Source organism: Theropithecus gelada, chromosome 19 (assembly GCF_003255815.1).
Source record: "Theropithecus gelada isolate Dixy chromosome 19, Tgel_1.0, whole genome shotgun sequence".
Taxonomy (NCBI): domain Eukaryota; kingdom Metazoa; phylum Chordata; class Mammalia; order Primates; family Cercopithecidae; genus Theropithecus; species Theropithecus gelada.
The window spans coordinates 55,566,624-55,590,112 of NC_037687.1; the positions used below are offsets into that span (position 1 = coordinate 55,566,624).

Sequence of the window (23,489 nt, forward strand, 5' to 3'; positions counted from 1 at the left end):
ATGTTAACCATGCTTCCAGTAATCACTCTGACCACAGCATTCTCAGTTTCCAGTATTTACCCTGAGTCACTCAGGGGAAACTGGTATTTGTAAACAGGCAGAGGAAGGTGCTGCTGAGTGGAGGTGTACCACACTGCACATCAATGCTTTCCACATGCACCTATTAGGCTCTTAATTTAATTGGACTGTCATTTCTATGGCTAGATACCTACTCAACCTAATCATACTATTTTTTAGCAGCTAATGATATCTGTTACCCATTAGTCCTCTACAATTATTTGACTGGCTGAAAAAATTTTGTTAATTTACTTGAAATTGAGAGACTAGATTTGCAATCTTCAATCTTTCAGTTAAAGCAAATCAGAGAAGCACGATGCATGCAGAATGCGTTTTGTTGTTGTTGTTGAGATGGAGTCTCGCACTGTCACCCGGGCTGGAGTGCAATGGCACAATCTTGGCTCACTGCAGCCTCTGCTTCCAGGGTTCAAGAGATTCTCCTGCCTCAGCCTCCCAAGTAGCTGGGATTACAGGTGCATGCCACCACGCCCAGCTAATTTTTTTATTTTTAGTAGAGACAGGCTTTCACTATGTTGGCCAGGCTGGTCTTGGACTCCTGACCTCGTGATCCGCCTGCCTCAGCCTCCCAAAGTGTTGGGATTACAGGCGTGATAGAATGCATTTTCCTGCCCACCATAATTCTTCTTTACATAGAATATATTCCATTCAAACTATTTAGCCAGAATTTTAGATTTCAAAAGGTCAAGAACAATTGAGTGAAGCCAAAACACTGTCTTTGCTTCTTGTTAGCAATCTAACCATTTCAAAAAGCACAGCAATTATGCCAAGCCATTGAAAACATGTAGTTAACTTTATCCCATTTCAAAAATTGTTACTTTTATGTTAATTTAAGAGGATCTATCTACATAACTTTACATGCATTCCAGAAATATTTATCTTAGCTGGATGCAGTAGCTCACACCTGTAATCCCAGACTTTGAGGGCTAAGGAGGCAGGATCATATAAAGTCCAGAGTTCGAGACCAGCCTGGCTGACATGGAAAAAGCTCTGCATCTACTAAAACTACAAAAATTATCTGGGCATAATGAAGCATGTCTTTAATCCCAGCTACTCAGGAGGCTGAGGCACGAGATTCTCTTGAATCTGAGAGGCAGAGGTTGCAGTGAGCTAAGATTGCACCTCTGCACTCTAGCCTGAGCAACAGAGCAAGACTGTCTCAAATAAATCTTCATATTAAGGTATTTAATGTTCAATATTATATGACAGTAGAGTGGAATCCTCAAAAATGAGCAGAAGTTTATTATTAATAAATTAGGCCAGGCGCGGTGGCTCACGCTTGTAATCCCAGCACTTTGGGAGGCCGAGGCGGGTGGATCATGAGGTCAGGAGCTCAAGACCGGCCTGGCCAAGATGGTGAAATCCCGTCTCTACTAAAAATACAAAAATTAGCTAGGTGTGGTGGTGCACCTGTAATCCCAGCTACTCATGAGGGTGAGGCAGGAGAAACACTTGAGCCTGGGAGGTGGAGGCTGCAGTGAGTCGAGATTGCACCACTGCACTCCAGCCTGGGCAAGAGTGAGGCTCTGTCTCAAAAAACATAAAATAAATCAATCAATAAAATTTTTTTCAAGGGTTTTCAATCGTTAAAGAATCAGGTATGCTTTTCACGATAAGTTCAATTTTAGGAGGGTACCCACTGGTCTCCATGGTATTTCTGTAATGGATAGTGTAAAACTGGGTCACCAGACTTACGCAGACATGATCATTTAATCAGAATGAGTTCAGCCTTCGTGGTGGAATATTGGTATCTCAGGAGCTGATCATTCACTACAACTTAGTAAATGTTCCATAATCCCAGTGAATTCTTTCAACCACGTTTCCTTTTTTCTCATTGATGTGGTCATGTTGTGGTCTCCTCTGTTTATCTTAAGCCATCCCAGATGAGAGGTGATTATTTATTGCATGAATGAGACCCCCTTTTTTCCCTCTTCCTTGGGATCCTCCTGTCCTCCCTACTGGAAGGAACATGTGGGAGGCAGGAATTATGACAACATACAAATATATTTCCTGCCAGGGGACCACCATAAGCAGCTTACAAAATGACCCATCTGGAAGTCACTCACTTCCAGGCCAGCAGGAGTGTTTTTCTATGATGTGCCTTTTTCTCTTAAAAGCATCTCTAATTAAGTTTAGCCCAATCAAGATAATCTCCCTTTTGATAAACACAAAGTCAACACATTAATAACCTAATTTCATGAGTAATTAATTTCCTACCACAGTAAATCACACTTTTTTGTTTTTGAGATGGAGTCTCACTCTGTGGCCCAGGTTGCAGTGCACTGTCATGACCTCAGCTCACTGCAACCTACACCTCACAGATGCAAGGGATTCTCCTGCCTCTGCCTCCCGAGTAGCTGGGATTGCAGGCGCCCTCCACCATGCTTGGCTAATTTTGTATTTTCAGTAGAGATGGGGTTTCACCAGGTTGGCCAGGCTGGTCTCGAACTCCTGACTTCAGGTGATCCACCTCAGACTCCCAAAATGCTGGGATTAGAGGTGTGAACCACCGCATCCGGCCAGTCGCACATTTTTTTACACTAAAAAGGTAACATCGCAGGTGTGCAACAGCTGGAAATCATTTTAGAATTTTGCCTATCTACCTGAATAGACTTTTCTTTTTTCTTTGAGATGGAGTTTCCTTCTTGTCACCCAGGCTGGAGTGCAATGGTGTGATCTCAGTTCACTGCAACCTCCACCTCTCGGGTTCAAGCGATTCTCCTGCTTCAGCCTCCTGAGTAGCTAGGACTACAGGTGCCCACCACCACGCCCGGCTAATTTTTGTATTTTTAGTAGAGACAGGGTTTTGCCACATTGGCCAGGCTGGTTTTGAACTCCTGACCTCAGGTGATCCACCCGCCTCGGCCTCCCAAACTGCTGGGATTACAGTGTGAGCCACCGCGCCTGGACCTGAATAGACTTTTCAAATTCTTTCAGTTGCTTTTGTTATCTAAGTAAACAAAGATATCTGCAAATAATAATTAACTACTTTCCAACTTAATTCGTTACAAATATCTTTTTTCTGGCTTAATTTCTTCTTTATGTACCATTTTATAGATTCACACACACATATATAACAATGAAAATGTATCCAATTATTCCATTTTTGTTAATTTGTATTATAAATGAGTGTTACATTATTTTCTATTTGAAGGGTTTGTTGTCCTTTGTTTTTTGGGCTTTTTGTTGTTTTTTGTTTGTTTTTTGAGACAATCTCGCCCTGTTGCCCAGGTTGGAGAGCATGGCGGGATCTTGCCTCACTGCAACCTCCGCCTCCTGGGTTCAAGCCATTCTCCTGCCTCAGCCCCCTAGGTAGCTGGGATTACAGGCGCGTGCCACCAAGTCCGGCTAATTTTTGGGTTTTTAGTAGAGACAGGGTTACACCATGTTGGCCAGGCTGGTCTCGACCTCCTGATCTCAGGTGATCCACCTCGGTCTCCCAAAGTGCTGGGATTACAACAGGCGTGAGCCACCGTGCCCAGCAACACAGAACTATTTTTATAACACACAAGTCTTTCGACCAATAAATATATATTTAAATTATTTCTTAAAATGTGGTATAGATACACAATGGAGTACTATTCAGCCTTAGAAAGGGCTAAATCCTGTCATTTGAAACAATATACATTTTAAGACATTATGCTAGATGGGATAAGCCTGACACAGAAAGACAAATACTTCATAATCTCATTTATATGTAGAATCTAATAAAGTTTAACTAAAAAAAAAATAGAAAGTGAAATAATGGTTACCAGAGGCTTGATGTGGTGGGAAGAAATTACAGAGTTTTTTGATTGAAGGGTACAAAGTTTCAAATAGACAAGGTAAGTAGGTTTTGAGATCTACTTCACAGCAGCGTGACTGTAGTAAACCATAACGTAATTGTATTTTAAAATGACTAAAATTTCAAATATCTTAACTATCAACTCACTTATGATAGGTAAGCGAGTTGATAGATGTTATTTAACTCAACTCAATCATTCCATATTACATACATATATTCAAACATCACATTTTACCCCATAAATTCATTCAACTTTGATTTGCCAATCAAAAATACTACTCATACTTTAAAGAGAAATAAACTTTAAGAAATTTGATGAGAAAAAAGTGTTCATTTTAAAATCTTAGAAAACATACATATATTTTTCATATATATGTATTTCAAAAGGCTTGCTCCTTTAGTGATGTAAGTAAACTCTTTTTTCTGTTTTTATTAAGACGGAGTCTCACTGTCACCCAAGCTGGAGTTCAGTGGCATGGTCTCTCACTGCAACCTCCGCCTCCCAGGTTCAAGCAATTCTCCTGCCTCAGCCTCCCGAGTAGCTAGCTGCAATTAGAGGCACCCGCCATCATGCCCGGCTAATTTTTGTAATTTTAGTAGAGACTGGGTTTCACCATGTTGGCCAGGCTGTTCTTGAGCTGGCCACCCAGCTCGAGACCAGGTGATCCACCCACCTCGGTCTCCCAAAGAGTTGGGATTACAGGCATGAGCCACCGCACCCAGCCGTAAGTGAACTTTTAATATAATGAATAGTCTAAACCCAACACTCAGGAAAAAAATGTTTATTTTTAATGTTCAAAAGAATACAATACTATAAAAGACAGACTCTAAAGCAACTGCTTAGAGTAACATTATTTCTACATTTGTAAATAAGTTATTTCTTCACTTGTTAGAGAAAAGTTATTTGAATATATATTTTAAACCACATTTCAACATAAGTAAATCAAATGAACATATGTACTTGGCAATAAAAAATTTATTAAACAAGTAGACAAGGAAACAACATGCCTTCTTTTCTAATATTAAAACTGAAACACACTCGGCATTTAGGTGCTTATTTGTCTGGTGTTACTAGAGTGCCAAAGAGAAGTACTCAATGAGATATCTTTCCATATTTATATCCATGCTGAGTGTGAATATATGGAAATTTTCAAAGGGTAGTATTATAAACATTCAACTACTATTATATATAGCCCCTCACTGACTGATTAGAATAAACATGGGTTACAAACCACTGATGTGGCCACCTTGTTTTTAGGCTTAACACTGATCATGATCTAACAGAATCAACAAATGAGAGCTATATGCTGGGTGCTCTTTGGGCAACTTTATTTGCATTAATTGCTTTAATTTTACCAAAACCCTAAAGTTAGGGATGCAATCAGCAACCAGCTGCTACCAAGTTTCAATCTTAACCATTATGCCCAACAACCCGTCACCCAATGCTTGTTGTTTTAAATCCTGACCTAACATTTTGGCTTTAAATTTTTTAATTTAGTAGAAATAAAGATAAATTTAGAAACCACTTCTTTTTATCCATAGATAGTATGTAGAACTTAAATTTTGGTTTAAAGTATTCATTATAAAGTCTGAGACAAACACTTCAGTAAATGAATTATAACATTATTCGTCTTATGACTTAGAACCATTAATTTTACTTTTGAAATAATGAGTTAAGTTTATATTTAAACTTAAAATGAGCCTATTATATAGAAAATTTGTTGTCTGCATGAACCTTGTCATCCATTCAGCAGTCTACAGTTGCTAGAAGTTTCAGAAACATTAATAAGAATACTCTTTCTGATTGAATAAAGAACGTTATGCTTTCTCAGTGATTAAAATAAAATAGATTGGAATTACTGATCGGTAACTTACAATGTGGTTTAAACGTTATTTAATTAATACATGTGAAGTTTCTCTTAAACTGATTTTAACAAATGACTTCTACTGTTTTTCACTTCTATTAGAAAAAAAGTATTAAAATTTCTGTTATTACAAGCCTATAAATTTTATTCAGATCTAAACATAGCGCTAATCTTAAAAGATCTGTATGCTTAGGATTATAAAAAGCCTATTCTCCATTCACACACAGAAGATAAATAACTGCTTTTCAGTAAACCTGATGGGGCAATTGTGACTCACAATTATAAGCTATTAAAAAATTAATACTATCACCTAGCTGACATTTTTAGGTATCTGCATGTTCAAGTTGTTTAACTTATAATTCAAAAATAAATTTTTATAAACTATAAAAAATATAAAGAATTTTTTTTTAGTTCTTAAATACTGTCATTATTTCTAGTTGACATAACATTAAATTTTAGAGGCTGTGGCTTTAGAAACAAGAAATGTCATGGTTGACTCCGCTTTACTTCCTGCCTTATTTCACACAAACACAGCAGCACAAAAATGGCCAGAAATGCTACAGCATGACTGGAAATACACCAGTACCTTTCTAGGGAGAATATATGTGGGAGCATATTTACTTGAAATTAATGACATCTTTTGTTGAAGTACAGGCTTCTACATGGCAAGAAATAAAGACAAAAATTTTACAGGGCAAAAGAGTAAGAAACATACTCTAAAACTACCTTCTAACCCATTATTTCTTTTTTCACTAGCATGGTTGTGACAGAATGAGCATTTGCAGCAGCTTTTTTTTACTTTTGAGACAGAGTCTTGCTCTGTCGCCCAGGTTGGCGTGCAATGGCGCGATCTTAGTTCACTGCAAACTCTGCCTCCCAGGTTCAAGTGATTATTCTGCCTCAGCCTCCTGAGTAGCTCACCCTGCTAATTTTTGTATTTTTAGTAGAGACGGGGTTTCACCATGTTGGTCAGGCTGGTCTCAAACTCCTGACCTCGTGATCTGCCCGCCTCGGCGCTGGGATTACAGGCGTGAGCCAAGGTGCCTGGTCCGCAGCATGATCTTAAATAACCTACACTCTCTGCTTCACCATTTTTGGGATATGGCCATAAGACGTTTATGAATTTATTAGAAAAAATGTTTTCTTTTTCTAATTCAGAAATTTTAGCAAAATTTCACAGGCTGATCATGAGGTCAGGAGTTCGAGACCAGCCTGACCAACATGGTGAAACTCAGTCTCTACTAAAAATACAAAAATTAGCCACATGTGGTGGCACGTGCCTGTAGTCCCAGATAGTTAGGAGGCTGAGGCAGAATAGCTTGAACCTGGGAGGCAGAGGTTGCAGTGAGCTGAGATTGTGCCACTGCACTCCAGCCTGAGCAGCAGAGAGACTCCATCTCAATTAAAAAAAAAAAAAAAAATCTAATCTACAATAACTGTAGTAATTATACTTGGAAATAAATTTAACCAAAAAGTGGAAAAATCTGTGCATTATAATCTAAACGATATTGAAATACAAAATTAAATAATACACAAACGGAAAAATATTACCTATAAATGAATTGGCGTTATTATCGTTAAATATCTGTATTACACAAAATAATCTACAGACATAATGCAATCTCTAGGAAAATACCAGCGACACACTGGTATAAATTTTAAAACATACATCTAAAACTTATATTGTACCACAGAAGACCCAAAGTAGCCAAAGCAATGAAGGAAAAAAAAAAGGGGGGGTGCTTTGGGAGGCTTAGGCGGGTGGATCACGAGGTCAGGAGATCGAGAACATCCTGCCTAACACGGTGAAACCCCCTCTCTACTAAAAAAATACAAAAATTTATCTGGGCATGGTGTCGGATGCCTGTAGTCCCAGCTACTCCGGAGGCTGAGGCAGGAGAATGGCTGAACCTGGGAGGCGGAGCTTGCAGTGAGTGGAGACTGTGCCACTGCACTCCAGTCTGGGAGAAAGTGCGAGAAAAAAGAAAAAAAAAAAGTGTGAAGGTATCACCCTACCTGACTTTGAAATATACTAAAAAAGCTTTATTAGGTAAAACAGTATGGTAATTGAAGAAAAACAGACACATACTCCAATGGAGCAGGAAAAAAAAAAAAGACCAGAAACCGCTGACTTGAAGTTACAAACTAACTCCAGCAGAAATATTTATGGCTTATTATGGAGCATCAGTTACACAGCAAGTACCGTCATGTTTCCTTTTTTTTTTTTTTCTTTTTGAGATGGAATCTCACTTTGTCACCCAGGCTGGAATGTGGTGGCCTGATCTCAACTCACTGCAACCTCCGCCTCCTGGGATTAAGTGATTCTCCTGCCGCAGCCTCCCGAGTAGCTGAGATTTCAGGCGCATGTCACCACACCCAGCTAATTTTTGTATTTTTAGTAGAGAATGGGGTTCTGCCATGTTTGCCAGGCTGGTCTTGAACTCCTGGCCTCAGGTGATCTGCCCATCTTGGCCTCCCGAAATGCTGGGATTACAAGCATCAGCCACCTTACCCGGCCTCACTGTCATGTTTCTTTGATACATTTATATACAAAAACATTCTCATGACTTATGAAACTTCCCTAGTACTTACCTAAAAAAAAAAACTCAATAAATAAGTAAATTCACTTATGTCATCTATAACAAGTAAAACGACAATAACTAAAGTAGGCTTATATAGGCATCTGCAACTAAAAGAACAAAATGGAATGTTCCAAATAAAATATAACGTTATGGAATTATATCTAAAAATTGTGTACATTACTGAATTTTATAAAAAATTCTTATAATCATGACCAGCTCACGTAGTGGATACTTCATAAACTATAAAACAAAAAATCATAACAAAATTATAGGTCTGGCATGAGTACCAGGCAAAGAGTTTGTATGGAGAGATTCTGAACCATAAACCATACAGTTTTACAGTAATGAATTTAATACAAAGCTGAGAGCAAAAATTTGCTTTCAGCATTTTTGAGGTTTTTATTATCTAATAAATTAATCACCTCATTAAAACAATTTGTTTTGTTCCAATATTGCTCTATTCTTCTTTCCTGAAAATAGGTACAAACTCATACTCATATAAACACACTCACTCCATAATTTCTTTCCTAAGGTTTATCTTTAGAGTAATACATGTGTATTTTTAACTTCATGTAAATCAAAATTAAAAGTCTTTATGTGTTTGCAGGCAGAGAGGCCACATGTTCAAATAAAAATATATAAGAAATTTATAAAAATATGTATACAAGACTCACAAATGTATGCATTTTATTCATACTTCTAAATAATACAATAATAGAAATTACCCTGTAGTCAATATCTATTTATTTATTCATTTTGAGACAGAGTCTTACTGTCACCCAGGCTGGAGTGCAGTGGCACAATCTCAGCTCACTGCAACCTCCACCTCCCAAGTTCAAGTGATTCTCCTGCCTCAGACTCCTGAGTAACTGAGATTACAGGTGCTCACCACCATGCCTGGCTAACTTTTGTATTTATAGTACAGACAGGGTTTCTTTTTTTTTTTTGAGACAGAGTCTCGCGCTGTGTCACCCAGGCTGGAGTGCAGTGGCGGGATCTCGGCTCACTGCAAGCTCCGCCTCCCAGGTTCACGCCGTTCTCCTGCCTCAGCCTCCGAGTAGCTGGGACTACAGGCGCCCGCCACCACGCCCGGCTAGTTTTTTGTATTTTTAGTAGAGACGGGGTTTCACCATGTTAGCCAGGATGGTCTCGATCTCCTGACCTCGTGATCCACCCGCCTCGGCCTCCCAAAGTGCTGGGATTACAGGCTTGAGCCACCGCGCCCGGCCTCAGACAGGGTTTCAACATGTTGGCAGCGCTGGTCTTGAACTCCTGACCTCAGGTGATCCACCTGCCTCAGCCTCCCAAAGGGCTAGGATTACAGGCATGAGCCATGGTGCCTGGCCATCGGTAACAGTTTAATTGTACATTTTAAACTAACAAAAAGTGAGAAATTAAATTTTCTGTAATACAAAGGATAAATGCCAGAGGTGAGGCCGTTGGTAACAGTTTAGTTGCACATTTTAAACTAACAAAAAGCATAAAATTAAATTTTCTATAATACAAAGGATAAATGCTAGAGGTGACAGATACCTAATTTACCATGAGGTGATTATTATATATTGTATGTATCAAAATATGCCATATATGGTTTAAATATATACACATACTATCTACCCAAAAATATTAAGTAAATTTAAATAAGAAAAAAAAATTTAACATACAGGAACAACATTCTTTAACTTCTTTGCAGTTTAAAGCCACTAGCAAAAAAGATTACTACAGATACTACTGTATTACGTTAACAAATAATACTATCTTTTACCTACACTCTTGAGTAAGGTGGAATGGGTTAAGGTTAGTGGCAAAATAATGCTTTATTGAATGCACAATAGTATTTAACATGTTAAAAATGTTAAATTAAAAAGTTAAGTCTACACATAATTTCAAAGTTTTTAAATGTACTAGATTGTATCACATAAAAGTACAATTAGTAAAATAACACTATTAAATTTTAACTAAAATTAAAAATATTTTTCTCTCATAAAGCAGAATATTAAACTGAACACCTACTTCATGCATCACTCAATATTATAAGTTAACCACAAAGAGCATCCCTACTTAGATTTTCATCATAGATCTTACATTTTAATGTCTTTACTCTTTCATAGAAGAGATAATAATGCCTACCTAATAAAAAACAATCTCTCATATCTTTCATGCAGGAACCATTCATCACATACTTTCACATATGAATGCAATAGGAATAAAGAAACAGCATGAATTTGAGAGTTGAATTCCATCATTATTCACATATTAAAAAATCTATAAATTTTTTTCAAGAAAAAGTATATTTTGGTGGGCACAGTGGCTCACGCCTGTAATACCAGCATTTTGGGAGGCTGAGGCAGGGTTCAAGACAACCTGCCCAATGGCAAGACCTCATCTCTACTAAAAATACAAAAATTAGCCAGGCGTGGTAACTCATGCCTGTAATCCCAGCTACTCGGAAGGCTGAAGCATGAGAATCACTTGAAGTGGGAGGTGGAGGCTGCACCTGAATGACAGAGCAAGACTTCGTCTGAAAAAAAAAAAGTAAAGCCTGGCCAATATGGCAAAACCCTGTCTCTACTAAAAATACAAAAATTAGCCAGGCATGGTGGTGTACACCTGTAATCCCAGCTACTCAGGAGGCTGAGGCAGGAGAAGCACCTGAACCTGGGAGGTGGAGGGTGCAGTGAGCCGAGATAGCACCACTGCACTCCATCCTGCACGATGGGAGCAAGACTCCATCTCAAAAAAAAAAAAAACAACAACAAAAAGAAAAGCATACTTTGAATGTAATAACTCTCCAAAATATCTTACACACTTTTTAAAGTTATATACAAAATATTTATGTAAATTTCAGTTTTGAGTTATTTTCTAAACTCAGCACTCTGATTTAGTGTACTGTCTGAAGTGTCAGTTCCTTAGATACATCTACTCTGAATTGATATTTACAGACTTAATTTTCAAATAACTAATTTTTTATATTACTGCATCTGCAAAAATATATTTTAGTATGAACTCTCTGGTGTTTCCTAGGCTGTAGTTTGTAAAAAAATGTTTTTCCAAATTTATCACCTTTGCAGCGATTTTCTTCAAGATATATTCTCTGATGTTGAAGAAAGTTTCAGCAACAACTTCAGGGTTTTCCTCTAGTACAAAATGTGTAAAATAAGATCTGTAATACAAGTAATGGTACCACAATACTCTTCATGTTAGTTTTTTTTTTGAGATGGAGTGCAGTTGGAGTGCCCAGGCTGCAGTGCGGTGGCACAAACTCAGCTAACTGCAACCTCTGCCTCCTAGGTTCAAGCGGTTCTCCTGTCTCAACCTCCTAGTAGCTGGGATTAGTCATGCACCACCACACCCACCTAATTTTTTTATTTTGGGTAGAGACGGAGTTTCACCATGTTGGCCAGGCTGGTCTTGAAATTCTGACCTCAAGTGAACCACCCACCTCAGCCTCCAAAGTGCGGAAATTACAGGCGTGAGCCACCATGCCCAGCTCACTCTTGATATTTTAATGCTTGTCTTCAAAATAAATACTCTTCTTCACTTTAAAGGCTTATATTTTCTGAAAAATCTATTGACAGTAATTTCATTTTTAATGTTTCTATTAAGTATGAACTCTCTGATATTGAATAAGATGTGAGCAGATATTAATGGCTTCTTCACATTTGCATAATTTTTCTCAAGTATAAATCATTCCCTGTCCAATAAAGTGTCAGCATTGGTTAAATGTTTTGCCACATTCCTCACACTTGTATGGGTTTCTAGCTCTAGTATGAAGTATTTTACCTACAATCAAGTGTGACAACCATTTAAAGGTGTTTAGAAATGTTCAGGTGTTGTCAACTGCATTGTTATATCATTCAGGTTTGTACAATTTCTCTCCAGTAATTCTCTTATGTCTGCTAAGAATTAAGGACTTGTTAAAGGCTTTGCCACATTATTCACACTTCTAGGGTTTCTCTCCAGTATAAATTATCTTATGTATAGTGAGTTGCTAATTGGTTAAAAGCTTTGCCACTTTTTTTTTTGAGACAGAGTCTCACTCTGTCACTAGGCTGGAGTGCAGTGGCACGATCTCAGCACATTGCAACCTCCACCTCCCGGGTTCAAGGGATTCTCGTGCCTTAGTCTCCTTAGTAGCTAGGACTGCAGGCATGCGCCACCACACCCAGCTAATTTTTGTATTTTTTAGTAGAGACTACTAAATACCACGTAGGCCAGGATGGTCTCAATCTCTTGATCTCATGATCCACCAGCCTTGACCTCCCAAAGTGCTGGGATTACACGTGTGAGCCACTGCGCCCGGTCCATTCTTCATATTTGTCAGTTTTTTCTACGGCATGAATTTTCTTGTGTGTAGTAAGGTTTGAGCATTGATTAAAAGCTTTGCCACATTCTTTACATTTGTAGGGTTTCTGTCCAGTATGAATTACCTTATGCTTAGTGAGAGTTGAGGACCAGTTAAAGGCTTTGCCACATTCTTCACATTTGTAGGGTTTCTCTCCAGTATGAATTATCTTATGTTGAGTAAGGTTTGAGTATTGGTAAAAAGCTTTGCCACATTCTTCACATTTGTAGGGTTTCTCTCCAGCATGAATTATCTTATGTCTAGCAAGGGTTGAGGATTGGTTAAAAGCTTTGCCACATTCTTTACATTTGTAGGGTTTCTCTCCAGTATGAATTTTCTTATGTGTAGTAAGGTGTGAGGATAGGTTAAAAGCTTTGCCACATTCTTCACATTTGTAGGGTTTCTCTCCAGTATGAATTATCCTATGTTCAGTAAGGTTTGAGGACCGCTTAAAAGCTTTGCCACATTCTTTACATTTGTAGGGTTTCTCTCCAGTATGAATTATCTTATGTGTAGTAAGTTGTGAGAACTGGTTAAAGGCTTTGCCACATTCTTCACATTTGTAGGGTTTCTCTCCGGTATGAATTCTCTTATGTGTGGTAAGGTGTGAGGATGTGTTAAAGGCTTTGCCACATTCTTCACATTTGTATGGTTTTTCTCCAGTATGAATTCTCTTATGTTGAGTAAGAGTTGAGGACACGTTAAAGGCTTTGCCACACTCTTCACATTTGTAAGGTTTCTCCCCAGTATGAATTCTCTTATGTTGAGTAAGGGTAGAGGACACATTAAAGGCTTTGCCACATTCTTCACATTTATAAGGTTTATCACCAGTATGAATTCTCTTATGTTTAGTAAGGTTCGAGGATTGGTTAAAAGCTCTGCCACAATGTTCACATACGTAGGGCTTCTCTCCAGCATGAATTATCTTATGTCTAGTAAGGGTTGATGACTGGTTAAAAGCTTTGCCACATTCTTTACATTTGTAGGCATTCTCTCCAGTATGAATTATCTTATGTTTAGTAAGGTGTGAGGATATGTTAAAAGCTTTGCCACATTCTTCACGTTTGTAGGATTTCTCTCTAGTATGAATTATCTTATGTGTGTTAAGGTGTGAGGACTTGTTAAAGGCTATGCCACATTCTTCACATTTGTAGTGTTTCTGTCCTGTATGAATTCTTTTATGTTGAGAAAGCGTTGAGGACACATTAAAAGCCTTGCTACATTCTTCAAGTTTGTAGGAATTGACAGTAGTGTGAATTCTTTTATGTTGAGTTAGGTGTGAAAGAACGCAAAATGATTTGCCACATTCTTTACATTTGAAAGGATTCTTTTCAGTCTTATGTCTATTTGAATTTGAAAATTTATGAAAGTCTCTCACATATTTATCACATTGAAATATTTTGCTCTGGGTAGTTGACAAACACTGGTTAAATCCATTATAACTTCCTTTGTGCACCTTATACTCATCCACACTTTTACACCCTTTTTTTAACTGTAAATTGTGCTGTCCACATTTTTCATATTTTCTTGGTATTATTCTTTGGAAAGAAGCTTTTATGCTATGCTCTGGCCAAAGGTCTTGGGCGAAATAACAACACATACCTGAAAGAAATAAAAATAACAACTTACTCCACATACTAGACTCAGATACATATTCTTTACAAATCCAACCTACAAAATTATACAAGCTCCATAAACAAGATTGCATAAGAAGGCCGGGCATGGTGGCTAATGCCTGTACTCCCAGCACGTCGAGATGCTGAGATGGGCAGATCACCTGAAGTCAGGAGTTTGAGACCAGTCTGGCCAATATGGTGAAACCCATCTTTTCTAAAAAATACAAAAAAATTAGCCGGGAATGATAGCATGCACCTGTAATCCCAGCTACTCAGGAAGCTGAGGCAGGAGAATCGCTTGAACCTGAGAGGCACAAGTTGCAGTGAGCTGATATCACACCAATGCACTCCACTCTGGACAACAGAGCAATACTTTGACTCAAAAACAACCAAAACAAAACTGCACAACAAAATACCAAAGGCCCTAATTTCCTTATAGACATATAAATGTAAGAAAAATACACAGACCAAAATACATTTGTGAAAAATTTATACAAGAGTTAAGTGTGTACAGTGCCCCAAGGAGGTGAGGACAATGCAAAGAACCATGAAGAATAATGAGAAAAGTCTGTTATGTTTACCCAACACAGCTCATCCCTCTCCCCAGTATAATATAGTGCCTTTAGAAGTGAATAACCAGCCAGGCAGGGTGGCTCACGCCTGTAATCCCAGCACTTTGGGGTGCCGAGGTGAATGGATCACCTGAGGTTAGCAGTTTGGAATCAGGCTGGCCAACATGGCGAAACTCCCTCTCTACTAAAAACACAAAAATTAGCCAGGCATGGTGGTGGGCGCCTGTAATTCCAGCTACTCGGGAGGCTGAGGCAGAACTGCTTAAATCCAGGAGGCGGAGGTTGCAGTGAGCCAAGATTGCTATTGCACTCCAGCCTGGGCAACAGAGCGAGACTCCCTCTCAAAAAAAAAAAAAAGTGAATAGCCAACCCTGTTTTTCTTTCTTTCTTTGTTTTTTAAAGACAAGTAGAACACTGGCACATACATCTTTTTTTCATTTCTAAGCACCCTTCCAGACACTGGTTTCTGTCTCGCACGACATAAAGTGCTGAAAAAAGTGTTGGTATACTTTGGAATGACGGTTTGAATCTGCTGAAACCAAAGCCAAATGTTACAGCAGCAGAGAGACTGCAGTATTACAGACAGCGAACAGGTTTAGCAAGTGGTGACTGATTATTAAGAAGAAACATGAATAAACTTTTTAAATTAAAAAACAAATTTCAGACAAGACACATCCTAGGAACATGTTTAAGACACTCTCAGAATTTCTAGCTGAGAAAATTTTTTTCAGGCTATGCCAGGACAAAGCTACATTATAAAAATTGATCATATGCAAAAATATTTTAAATAAAATACTTAAACATTAAAAAATAATTTAACCCCAGTATACTTCAAAATTTCTGCAGATTAAAAAAAAAATTCAAGTGCCAATGCCTCCTAGGAAACTGGTAAAAATATTTGCAAATCATATAATAGGAGTTAATACTCAGAACATATAAGCAACTCTTAATACTGAGCAATAAAGTTGAATAACTTGATTTAGAAAAGGATGAATAATTGAACAAAATTTTCATTTAAAAGATACATAGGCGGGCCAGGTGCAGTGGCTCACACCTGTAAACCCAGCTCTTTGAGGGGCTGAGGCAGGCAGATCATGAAGTCAGGAGATCGAGACCATCCTGGCTAACACATTGAAACCCCATCTCTACTAAAAATACAAAAATTAGCCAGGTGTGGTGGCACACGCCTTTAGTCCCAGCTACTCGGGAGGCTGAGGCAGGAGAATCACTTGAACCCAGGAGGCGGAGGGTGCGGTGAGCCAAGATCACACGACTGCACTCCACTCCAGCCGGAGTGACAGAGTAAGACTCCATCTTAAAAAAACACAGTGAACCAAGATTGCGCCACTGTACTCCAAACTGGGTGACAGAGGGAGACTGTGTCTCAAAAACAAACAAAAAAACACACACAAACAAAAAGATACAAAAATGGGAAGAGCATTTGAAAGGACACATAAATTTACTAATTTGTGAAGACATACATAGAAATCACAATGAAAAGCAAAATCACCCCACACCCATTAGAATGACCACTATCATTTTTCTAAAAAAAACACCAAATCTGGCCAGGCACGGTGGCTCATGCTTATAATCCCAGCACCTTGGGAGGCTGGATAAAGACCATCCTGGCTAACATGGTGAAACCTCGTCTCTACTAAAAATATGGAAAGTTAGCCAGGCATGGTGGCATGTGCCTGTAGTCCCAGCTACTTGGGAAGCTAAGGCAGGAGAATCGCTTAAACCCGGGAGGCGGATATTGCAGTGAGCCGAGATCGCACCACTGCACTCCAGCCTGAGCAACAGAGCGAGACTCTGACTCAAACCAAAACCCCAACCCCTCCCCCCAAAAAAACTCACCACCAAATCTGTTGACGATGTATGAAAATGAAACTTATGTTGATTGTTGATGGAAAACAAGGATGCAACCATTATTTTAAAATGTTATGTTTCACACAGAATTAAAAGTGGAATTATAATTAAATACAGCAATCCCATTTATGAATCTATATCCAAAGGATGCAACACAGGACCTCGAAGAGATAGGTAAACATCTATATTTATTGTACCAGCATTCACAAAAGGCAAAAGGCTGAAGTAACCCAGATGTCTCTTGATTCATAAACATAAAAAATCAAATTCAAAAGTTTTTAACAATATTTCTGTAAAAATGTGCTATTGAGATTTTTATAGAAATCTCACTCCGTTGCCCAGGCTAGAGTGCAGTGATGTTATCTCGGCTCACTGCAACCTAAACATAAAAAAGGTAACATATATACACAATGGAATTTTATTCAGCCTTAAAAAAATTGTGGGCCGGGCGCGGTGGCTCAAGCCTGTAATCCCAGCACTTTGGGAGGCCGAAATGGGTGGATCACGAGGTCAGGAGATCGAGACCATCCTAGTGAACATGGTGAAACCCCGTCTCTACTAAAAAAATACAAAAAAATTAGCCGGGCGAGGTGGCGGGCGCCTGTAGTCCCAGCTACTCGGGAGGCTGAGGCAGGAGAATGGCGTGAACCCGGGAGGCGGAGCTTGCAGTGAGCCGAGATCGCGCCACCGCACTCCAGCCTCGGCGACAGAGCGAGACTCCGTATCAAAAAAAAAAAAAAAAAAAAAAAAAAATTGTGGCCGGGCATGGTGGCTCACGTCTGTAATCACAGCACTTTGGGAGGCTGAGACGGGCGGATCACTTGAGGTCAGGAGTTCAAGATCAGCCTGGCCAACATGATGAAGCGCCATCTCTACTAAAAATACAAAAAACTAGCCAGGCCTGGTGGTGCACGTCTGTAATCCCAGCTACTTGGGAGGCTGAGGCAGGAAAATTACTTGAACCCAGGAGGTGGAGGCTGCGGTGAGCCGAGATCACACCACTGCACTCCAGCCTGGACAACAGAGTGAGACTCCATCTCAAAAAATAAAAAAAATAAAAAAAATAAATCAAATTTAGAAGAAAATAATAGCCTTATATTGCTAAATTAAAAAATATATATTTTTGCAGAATATAATTAAAGCCTCTGATATATATATAAAACAAATATTTGGAAATAAATTATGTTTTTATTTAGATATAGGCTGAAGAAAGTGAGTGCAAATCCTGTAATTCCTCTTTGCCTACAGCAAACAAATGTATAAGTAACTATATTTTAGTAAATATGCAGTGCCTACTAAGTATCTAATTTACTTCAGGCATAACACTTAAATTGTGACATATTGTCCTAAATGTGTGAATCCAAAATTATGGACAAATTTGAAATACAAAATAGAAAGAAAAATGAATAGAGTGACATTAGTTTGGTGGAAAAATAAAAGGTGACATATTTTCTTACACCCTGAGAGCAAGAAAATTTGTCAGCCATCCCTAACAAAAATGCCTTTATGAGAGAGCCAAGCATCATTCATACCTGTAATGACAACTACACGGTACACTGAGGTTGGAGAATTTCTTCAGGTCAAAATTTCAAGACCAGCTTGGGGTATGCAGCAAGTCCTCATCTCCAAAATAAGTGCCTTTAAGGGAGCTTTAAAGGCCGGGTGCGGTGGTTCACGCCTGTAATTCCAGCACTTCAGAAAGCTGAGGCAGGTGGGTCACCTGAGGTCAAGAGTTCGAGACCAGCCTGGCCAACATGCTGAAACATTCTGTCTACTAAAAATACAAAAATCAGCCAGGCATGGTGGTGCACGCCTGTAATCCCAGCTACTTGGGAGGCTGAGAGAGCAGAACTGAGTGAACCCGACCAGGAGGCAGAGGTTGCAGTGAGCTGAGATCAGGCCACTGCACTCCATCCTGGGTGACAGAGATGAGACTCCATCTCAATAAAAAAAAAAAAGAAAAAAGAAAAAAGAAAAGGTCAGGTGTAGTGGCTTATGTCTGTAATCTCAGCACTTTGGGAGGTTGAGGTGAGTGGATCACCTGAGCTCAGGCGTTCAAGACCAGTCTGGCCAACATGACGAAACCCCATCTCTACTAAAATACAAAAATTATCTGGGCATGGCTGGGCACGATGGCTCATGCCTGTAATCTCAACACTTTGGGAGGCTGAGGCGGGTGGATCACCTGAGGTCAGGAGTTCGAAACAGCCTGGCCAACATTGTGAAACCCCATCTCTACTAAAAATACAAAAATTAGCCAGGCATGGTGGCACATGCCTGTAATCCCAGCTACTCGGGAGACTGAGACAGCAGAATTGATTGAACCCGGCCAGGAGGCAGAGGTTGTAGTGAGCCGGTATCGGGCCACTGCACTCCAGTCTGGGTGACAGAGATGAGACTCCGTCTCAAAAACAAAAAACAAAAAACAAAAAAAACAAAAAACAAAAAAGGCTGGGCGCAGTGGCTCACGCCTGTCATCTCAGCACTTTCGGAGGCTGAGGTGGGTGGATCATCTGAGGTCAGGAGTTCGAGACCAGCCTGGCCAACATGGCGAATCCCTATCTCTACTAAAAATACAAAACTACGGGCACAGAAGGGCAGGATGGCTCACACCTGTAATCCTAGCACTTTGGGAGGTCGAGGCGGGCAAATCACCTGAGGTCAGGAGTTCGAGACCAGCCTGGCTAACATCGTGAAACCCCGTCTCTACTAAAAATACAAAAATTAGCCGGGTGTGGTGGCATGTGCGTGTAGTACCAGCTGCTTGGGAGGCGGAGGCAGGAGAATCGCTTGAACCTGGGAGGAGGAGGTTGCAGTGAGCCGAGATTGTGCCATTGCACTCCAGTCTGGGCAACACAGCGAGACTCCATGCCCGTCTTCCAAAAAAAAATTATCCGGGCATCGTGGCGCATGCTTGTAATCCCAGCTACTTGAGGGCTGAGGCAGTAGGATCACCTGAACCTGGGAGGCGGAGGTTGCAGACAGCTGAGATGGTGCCACTGCACTCCAGCCTGAGCAACAGAGTGAGACTCCGTCTCAAACGAAAAAAAAAAAAAGAGAGAGAAAGAGCTTTGAGATCCAAGGAGGGAGTTATGAAACTGATAATGCCCAAGACTGAGGCGTATCCTTTTCAGAAGGCAGGCATATATTCAGGTGGCAAACTATAGCACCTCTATTCTTGGCTACAGACCAAAAAATAGCCCACCCAACTTGGTCCCACTGAGAATATTAAACTTACCCTGTAAGCATCTCATACTCCTCCCAGTCACAGTTTGGGAGAGGTCCGGCCCTTCCACAGGGCTGGAGGAAGATACCCATTTATAGTCATGCAGGCAGGTTTGCAAGACCGTAGCCTTTACTGTGGTCCCTGAAGCAGTTCCATGACAGTTCAAGGCCAGTTCTGCCTACATAGAAACCCACACAGTGACCTGGCAAAATCCTCTTTGATGCTCTGTGAAAACCATACTCAATGACATCCTGATGTAATGCTTACCATTTGCAGACATGACTACAGAAACCTGCCTAGTGACTGCCCTACAGATCAAAGTCCTGAAGGATATTCAGCCTGTCCAAAAATAAAATGCAAATTACACCACAATCCCCTTGTAACAAGCCAACTAAACACTAAAGTAAACCCTTGTGCAGACATAGCAGCCTTGTAAGCAACCTACAACCCCTCTTCATTACAAACCCAGAGGGCATCCCATTATCCTGGGAGCCCAACAAAAGATCTTTACCTCCTGAAACCAGTTGATAAAAACTTGAAGAGGTGTTTGCTTCCTGAAATTCACAGACACCAGTGCAAAACTATATTGTGCCCAGTGTCAATGCTTCTATTTTAAAATAGCACTGGAAGTATGCAGCAGAATAGTCAAAACAATTTTTAAAAAGCCATTAAAATGGAAGACAAATAGGTAAAAAGTTGCTGTTTGTAGATCATATAATCTCATATATAAAAAATCATACACAGTACATTTAAACATGTCTAAACTAATTAATATACTCAGTAAATTAGCAAAATATAAAATTAACATACATTTATAAGATAAACTTACACTTCCATAAACTTAAACTATCTGATAAAATAAAGGAGGAAAACAATCTCATGGACAATAGCATTAAAATAATAAATTTCTTAGAACAAATTTAACCAACGATCTAAAAAACCTTTACAATAAATGATGTATCAATGGAGGAAATTAGAAAAGACACAAATTTTAAAATATTTTGTGCATATGGATTGAAAGAATAAATATTGTTAAAATGCCATATTATCCAAAGTGATCTACAGATTTAATAAACTCCCTATCAAAATTCCAGTGGTATTTGTTTTCACAGTAATGAAAAATACAATCATAAAATTTACTTGAAACTTCAATAAGCTCTGAATAATGAAAGTAATCTTGAGGAAAAAGAACAAAGCAGGAGGACAACATACTTTATAATTTCAAACTGTATTTCAAGACTATAGTAATAAAAACAGGATGGAATGTGCAGAAAAAAATGAACAAAAAAATGAAACAGAAACCACTACTCTCACATATTTCAGACATGATGTAGAAAGAAAACTTAAAATAATAGTTTAACATAGAGTTTCTTAAAATTTCAGATATTTATGTGTCCGCCAAAACATTAAAAAAGCAGATTTTGTAGTCTTGTATATGCCAAAAAGGGGACTTTGGCTCTCACTGAAAACTAGAAAGATAACTGAAGGGAAAGTATATTCCTTAGAAAAGTTAGAAGGATAAGACAAAAGATACCCCTATGTAAGAGAAAAAATAAAATAAAAAATAAACTTCAGGCTTCCCTGAAACTATTCTCCTTGGAGCACAACTCCCAAATTGTATTTCTTATTTTTATTCGTTTATATATTTATTTATTTATTTATTTGAGATGGAGTTTCACTCTTGTTGCCCAGGCTGGAGTGCGATGGTGCGATCTCAGCTCACCACAACCTCAGCCTCCCGAGTAGCTGGGACTACAGGCATGCGCCACCACACCCAGCTAATTTTGTATTTTTAGTAAAGATGGGGTTTTTCCATGTTGGTCGGGCTGGTCTCAAACACCCGACCTTAGGTAATCCACCCGCCTTGGCCTCTCCAAATGCTGGGATTACAGACACAAGCCACCGCACCTGGCCCCAAATCGCATTTCAAAAACTGACTTTCTCCTTGACATATGGACCTCTCATCTGTGTCATCTGTTATATTCACTATCACCTACCTGGGGGTTTGGCCACCATCTCATGTCTCTCCATATTCCAGGGTTCTTTGCCTTGCTCCAGACAGGTGATCAGGTCTGGCTTAGAGACAGCAATACCTGTTTTATTAAAAATAAATAACATGAATGTTGCTCATATTCTTCAAATAATGTGCTCAGTAAAGAGAGTGTAATTAATAGAATAGTAAATTAATTACAAAATACTAATTTAAAACAGAAATTTCTAAATATTTAGACTTTTTTTAAATTTGTAGGTTCTTAATTTTACTACTTAGTATTACTGAATCAAAAACTGGAGATGACAATTAGATTTTAAGGTATACAAAACAATATTTTATGCCACTAAATTTCTGGAATTACCACTAATTTAGAGGGAAGGATACAGATCAGCTCAGAAATGTAAAAAGTCCAGATCAAGATGAAACATCTTGAATTATTTTTTCCTACACTGACAAATCCCCAAGATTTTCTTTCTCTTTTTTTTTTTTTTGATTTGGAGTCTCACTCTGCTACCTAGGCTCGAGTGCAGTGGTGCAATCTCGGCTCACTGCAACCTCTGCCTCCTGGGTTCATGTGATTCTCCTGCTTCAGCCTCCCAAGTAGCTGGGACTACAGGCGTGCGCCACCACAACTGGCTAATTTTTGTATTTTTTTTTAGTAGAGACGGGGTTTCACCATGTTGGCCAGGCTGGTCTTGAACTCCTGACCTCAGGTGATCCACCTGCCTTGGCCTCCCAAAGTGCTAGGATTACAGGCATGAGCCACTGCGGTTGGCCCCCAAGATTTTCTTAGAAATAGAGATCTGATACTCATTTATACAAAGATCAATTACCAAAAAACATTCTACAAAAAAAAAAAAAAAAAAGAAATCTTTAGGGTATATTAGGAATTGTATATTGAAGTTATTCTCACCCAGGAAGACCAGGTTTCTGTAGTTCTCTAACATCACGTTCCTATATAAATTCTGCTGTGCAGTGTCCAGGCATTGCCACTCCTCCACAGAGAATTCTATGGCCACATCCATAAATGTTAACGGTCCCTGAAAAGTACACACACACATATTTACCAAGTGGCCATGGGCGAAATTTTTAATTTGACTCAAGTTGAAATGAATGACTAAAAAGTACTGGTTCTGCCTTATAAAAGTGAATGAAATTACCCAAATGAAGTAATTTTAAAGACAGAAATATTATCTGATGTATTCTCTAACTCTGAGAAAAGACTAGAATAAGATCCACAACATCAATTTATATATGATACTTTTCTGGATAATAAAATATAAAATTAAGGGCACGAACACAAGCATGTACATTCTGGAGTGCTATATTCACACTATACAGAATGAGTTCTGCTGAGATGAAAGACATGTTGAGTTACAAGGTACATTTCAAATTTTAATGTGTAGAATAAACTGGAAATCTTGTTAGGCTTTTTTTTTTTGCAGAAGATCTGGAATAAAGTCTAAGTTGCTGAATTTTTAATATGTTCACAAGAAATGCCAATGATTTTGCCCCAAGAAAAATATTTTATCAAACATCCAATAAGTGAAATAACCTGTTTT

General features: G+C 39.0%; 1 protein-coding gene across 6 annotated transcripts in view; it reads right to left on the minus strand.

Annotated features, from left to right (window-relative positions):
- Positions 1–3,397: 3,397 nt before the first annotated feature.
- Positions 3,398–23,489, minus strand: part of LOC112612058 (zinc finger protein 724-like) — a 38,941-nt gene continuing 18,849 nt past the window's right edge. The window contains exons 3-7 of one of the 6 annotated variants that reach the window (XM_025366119.1): positions 22,841–22,963; positions 21,932–22,027; positions 12,897–14,253; positions 9,469–9,534; positions 3,398–3,491 (exon numbers count right to left, since the gene is read on the minus strand). In XM_025366119.1, the coding sequence (XP_025221904.1) occupies positions 3,398–3,491; positions 9,469–9,534; positions 12,897–14,253; positions 21,932–22,027; positions 22,841–22,952 (1,725 nt within the window). In that variant the 5' untranslated portion in view covers positions 22,953–22,963. Of the gene's footprint in view, positions 3,492–9,468; positions 9,535–12,244; positions 12,283–12,640; positions 14,254–17,237; positions 17,267–21,931; positions 22,028–22,840; positions 22,970–23,489 lie in introns of those variants that run through there. The other 5 variants (XM_025366120.1, XM_025366116.1, XM_025366118.1 and 2 more) reach the window with 5 other exon arrangements.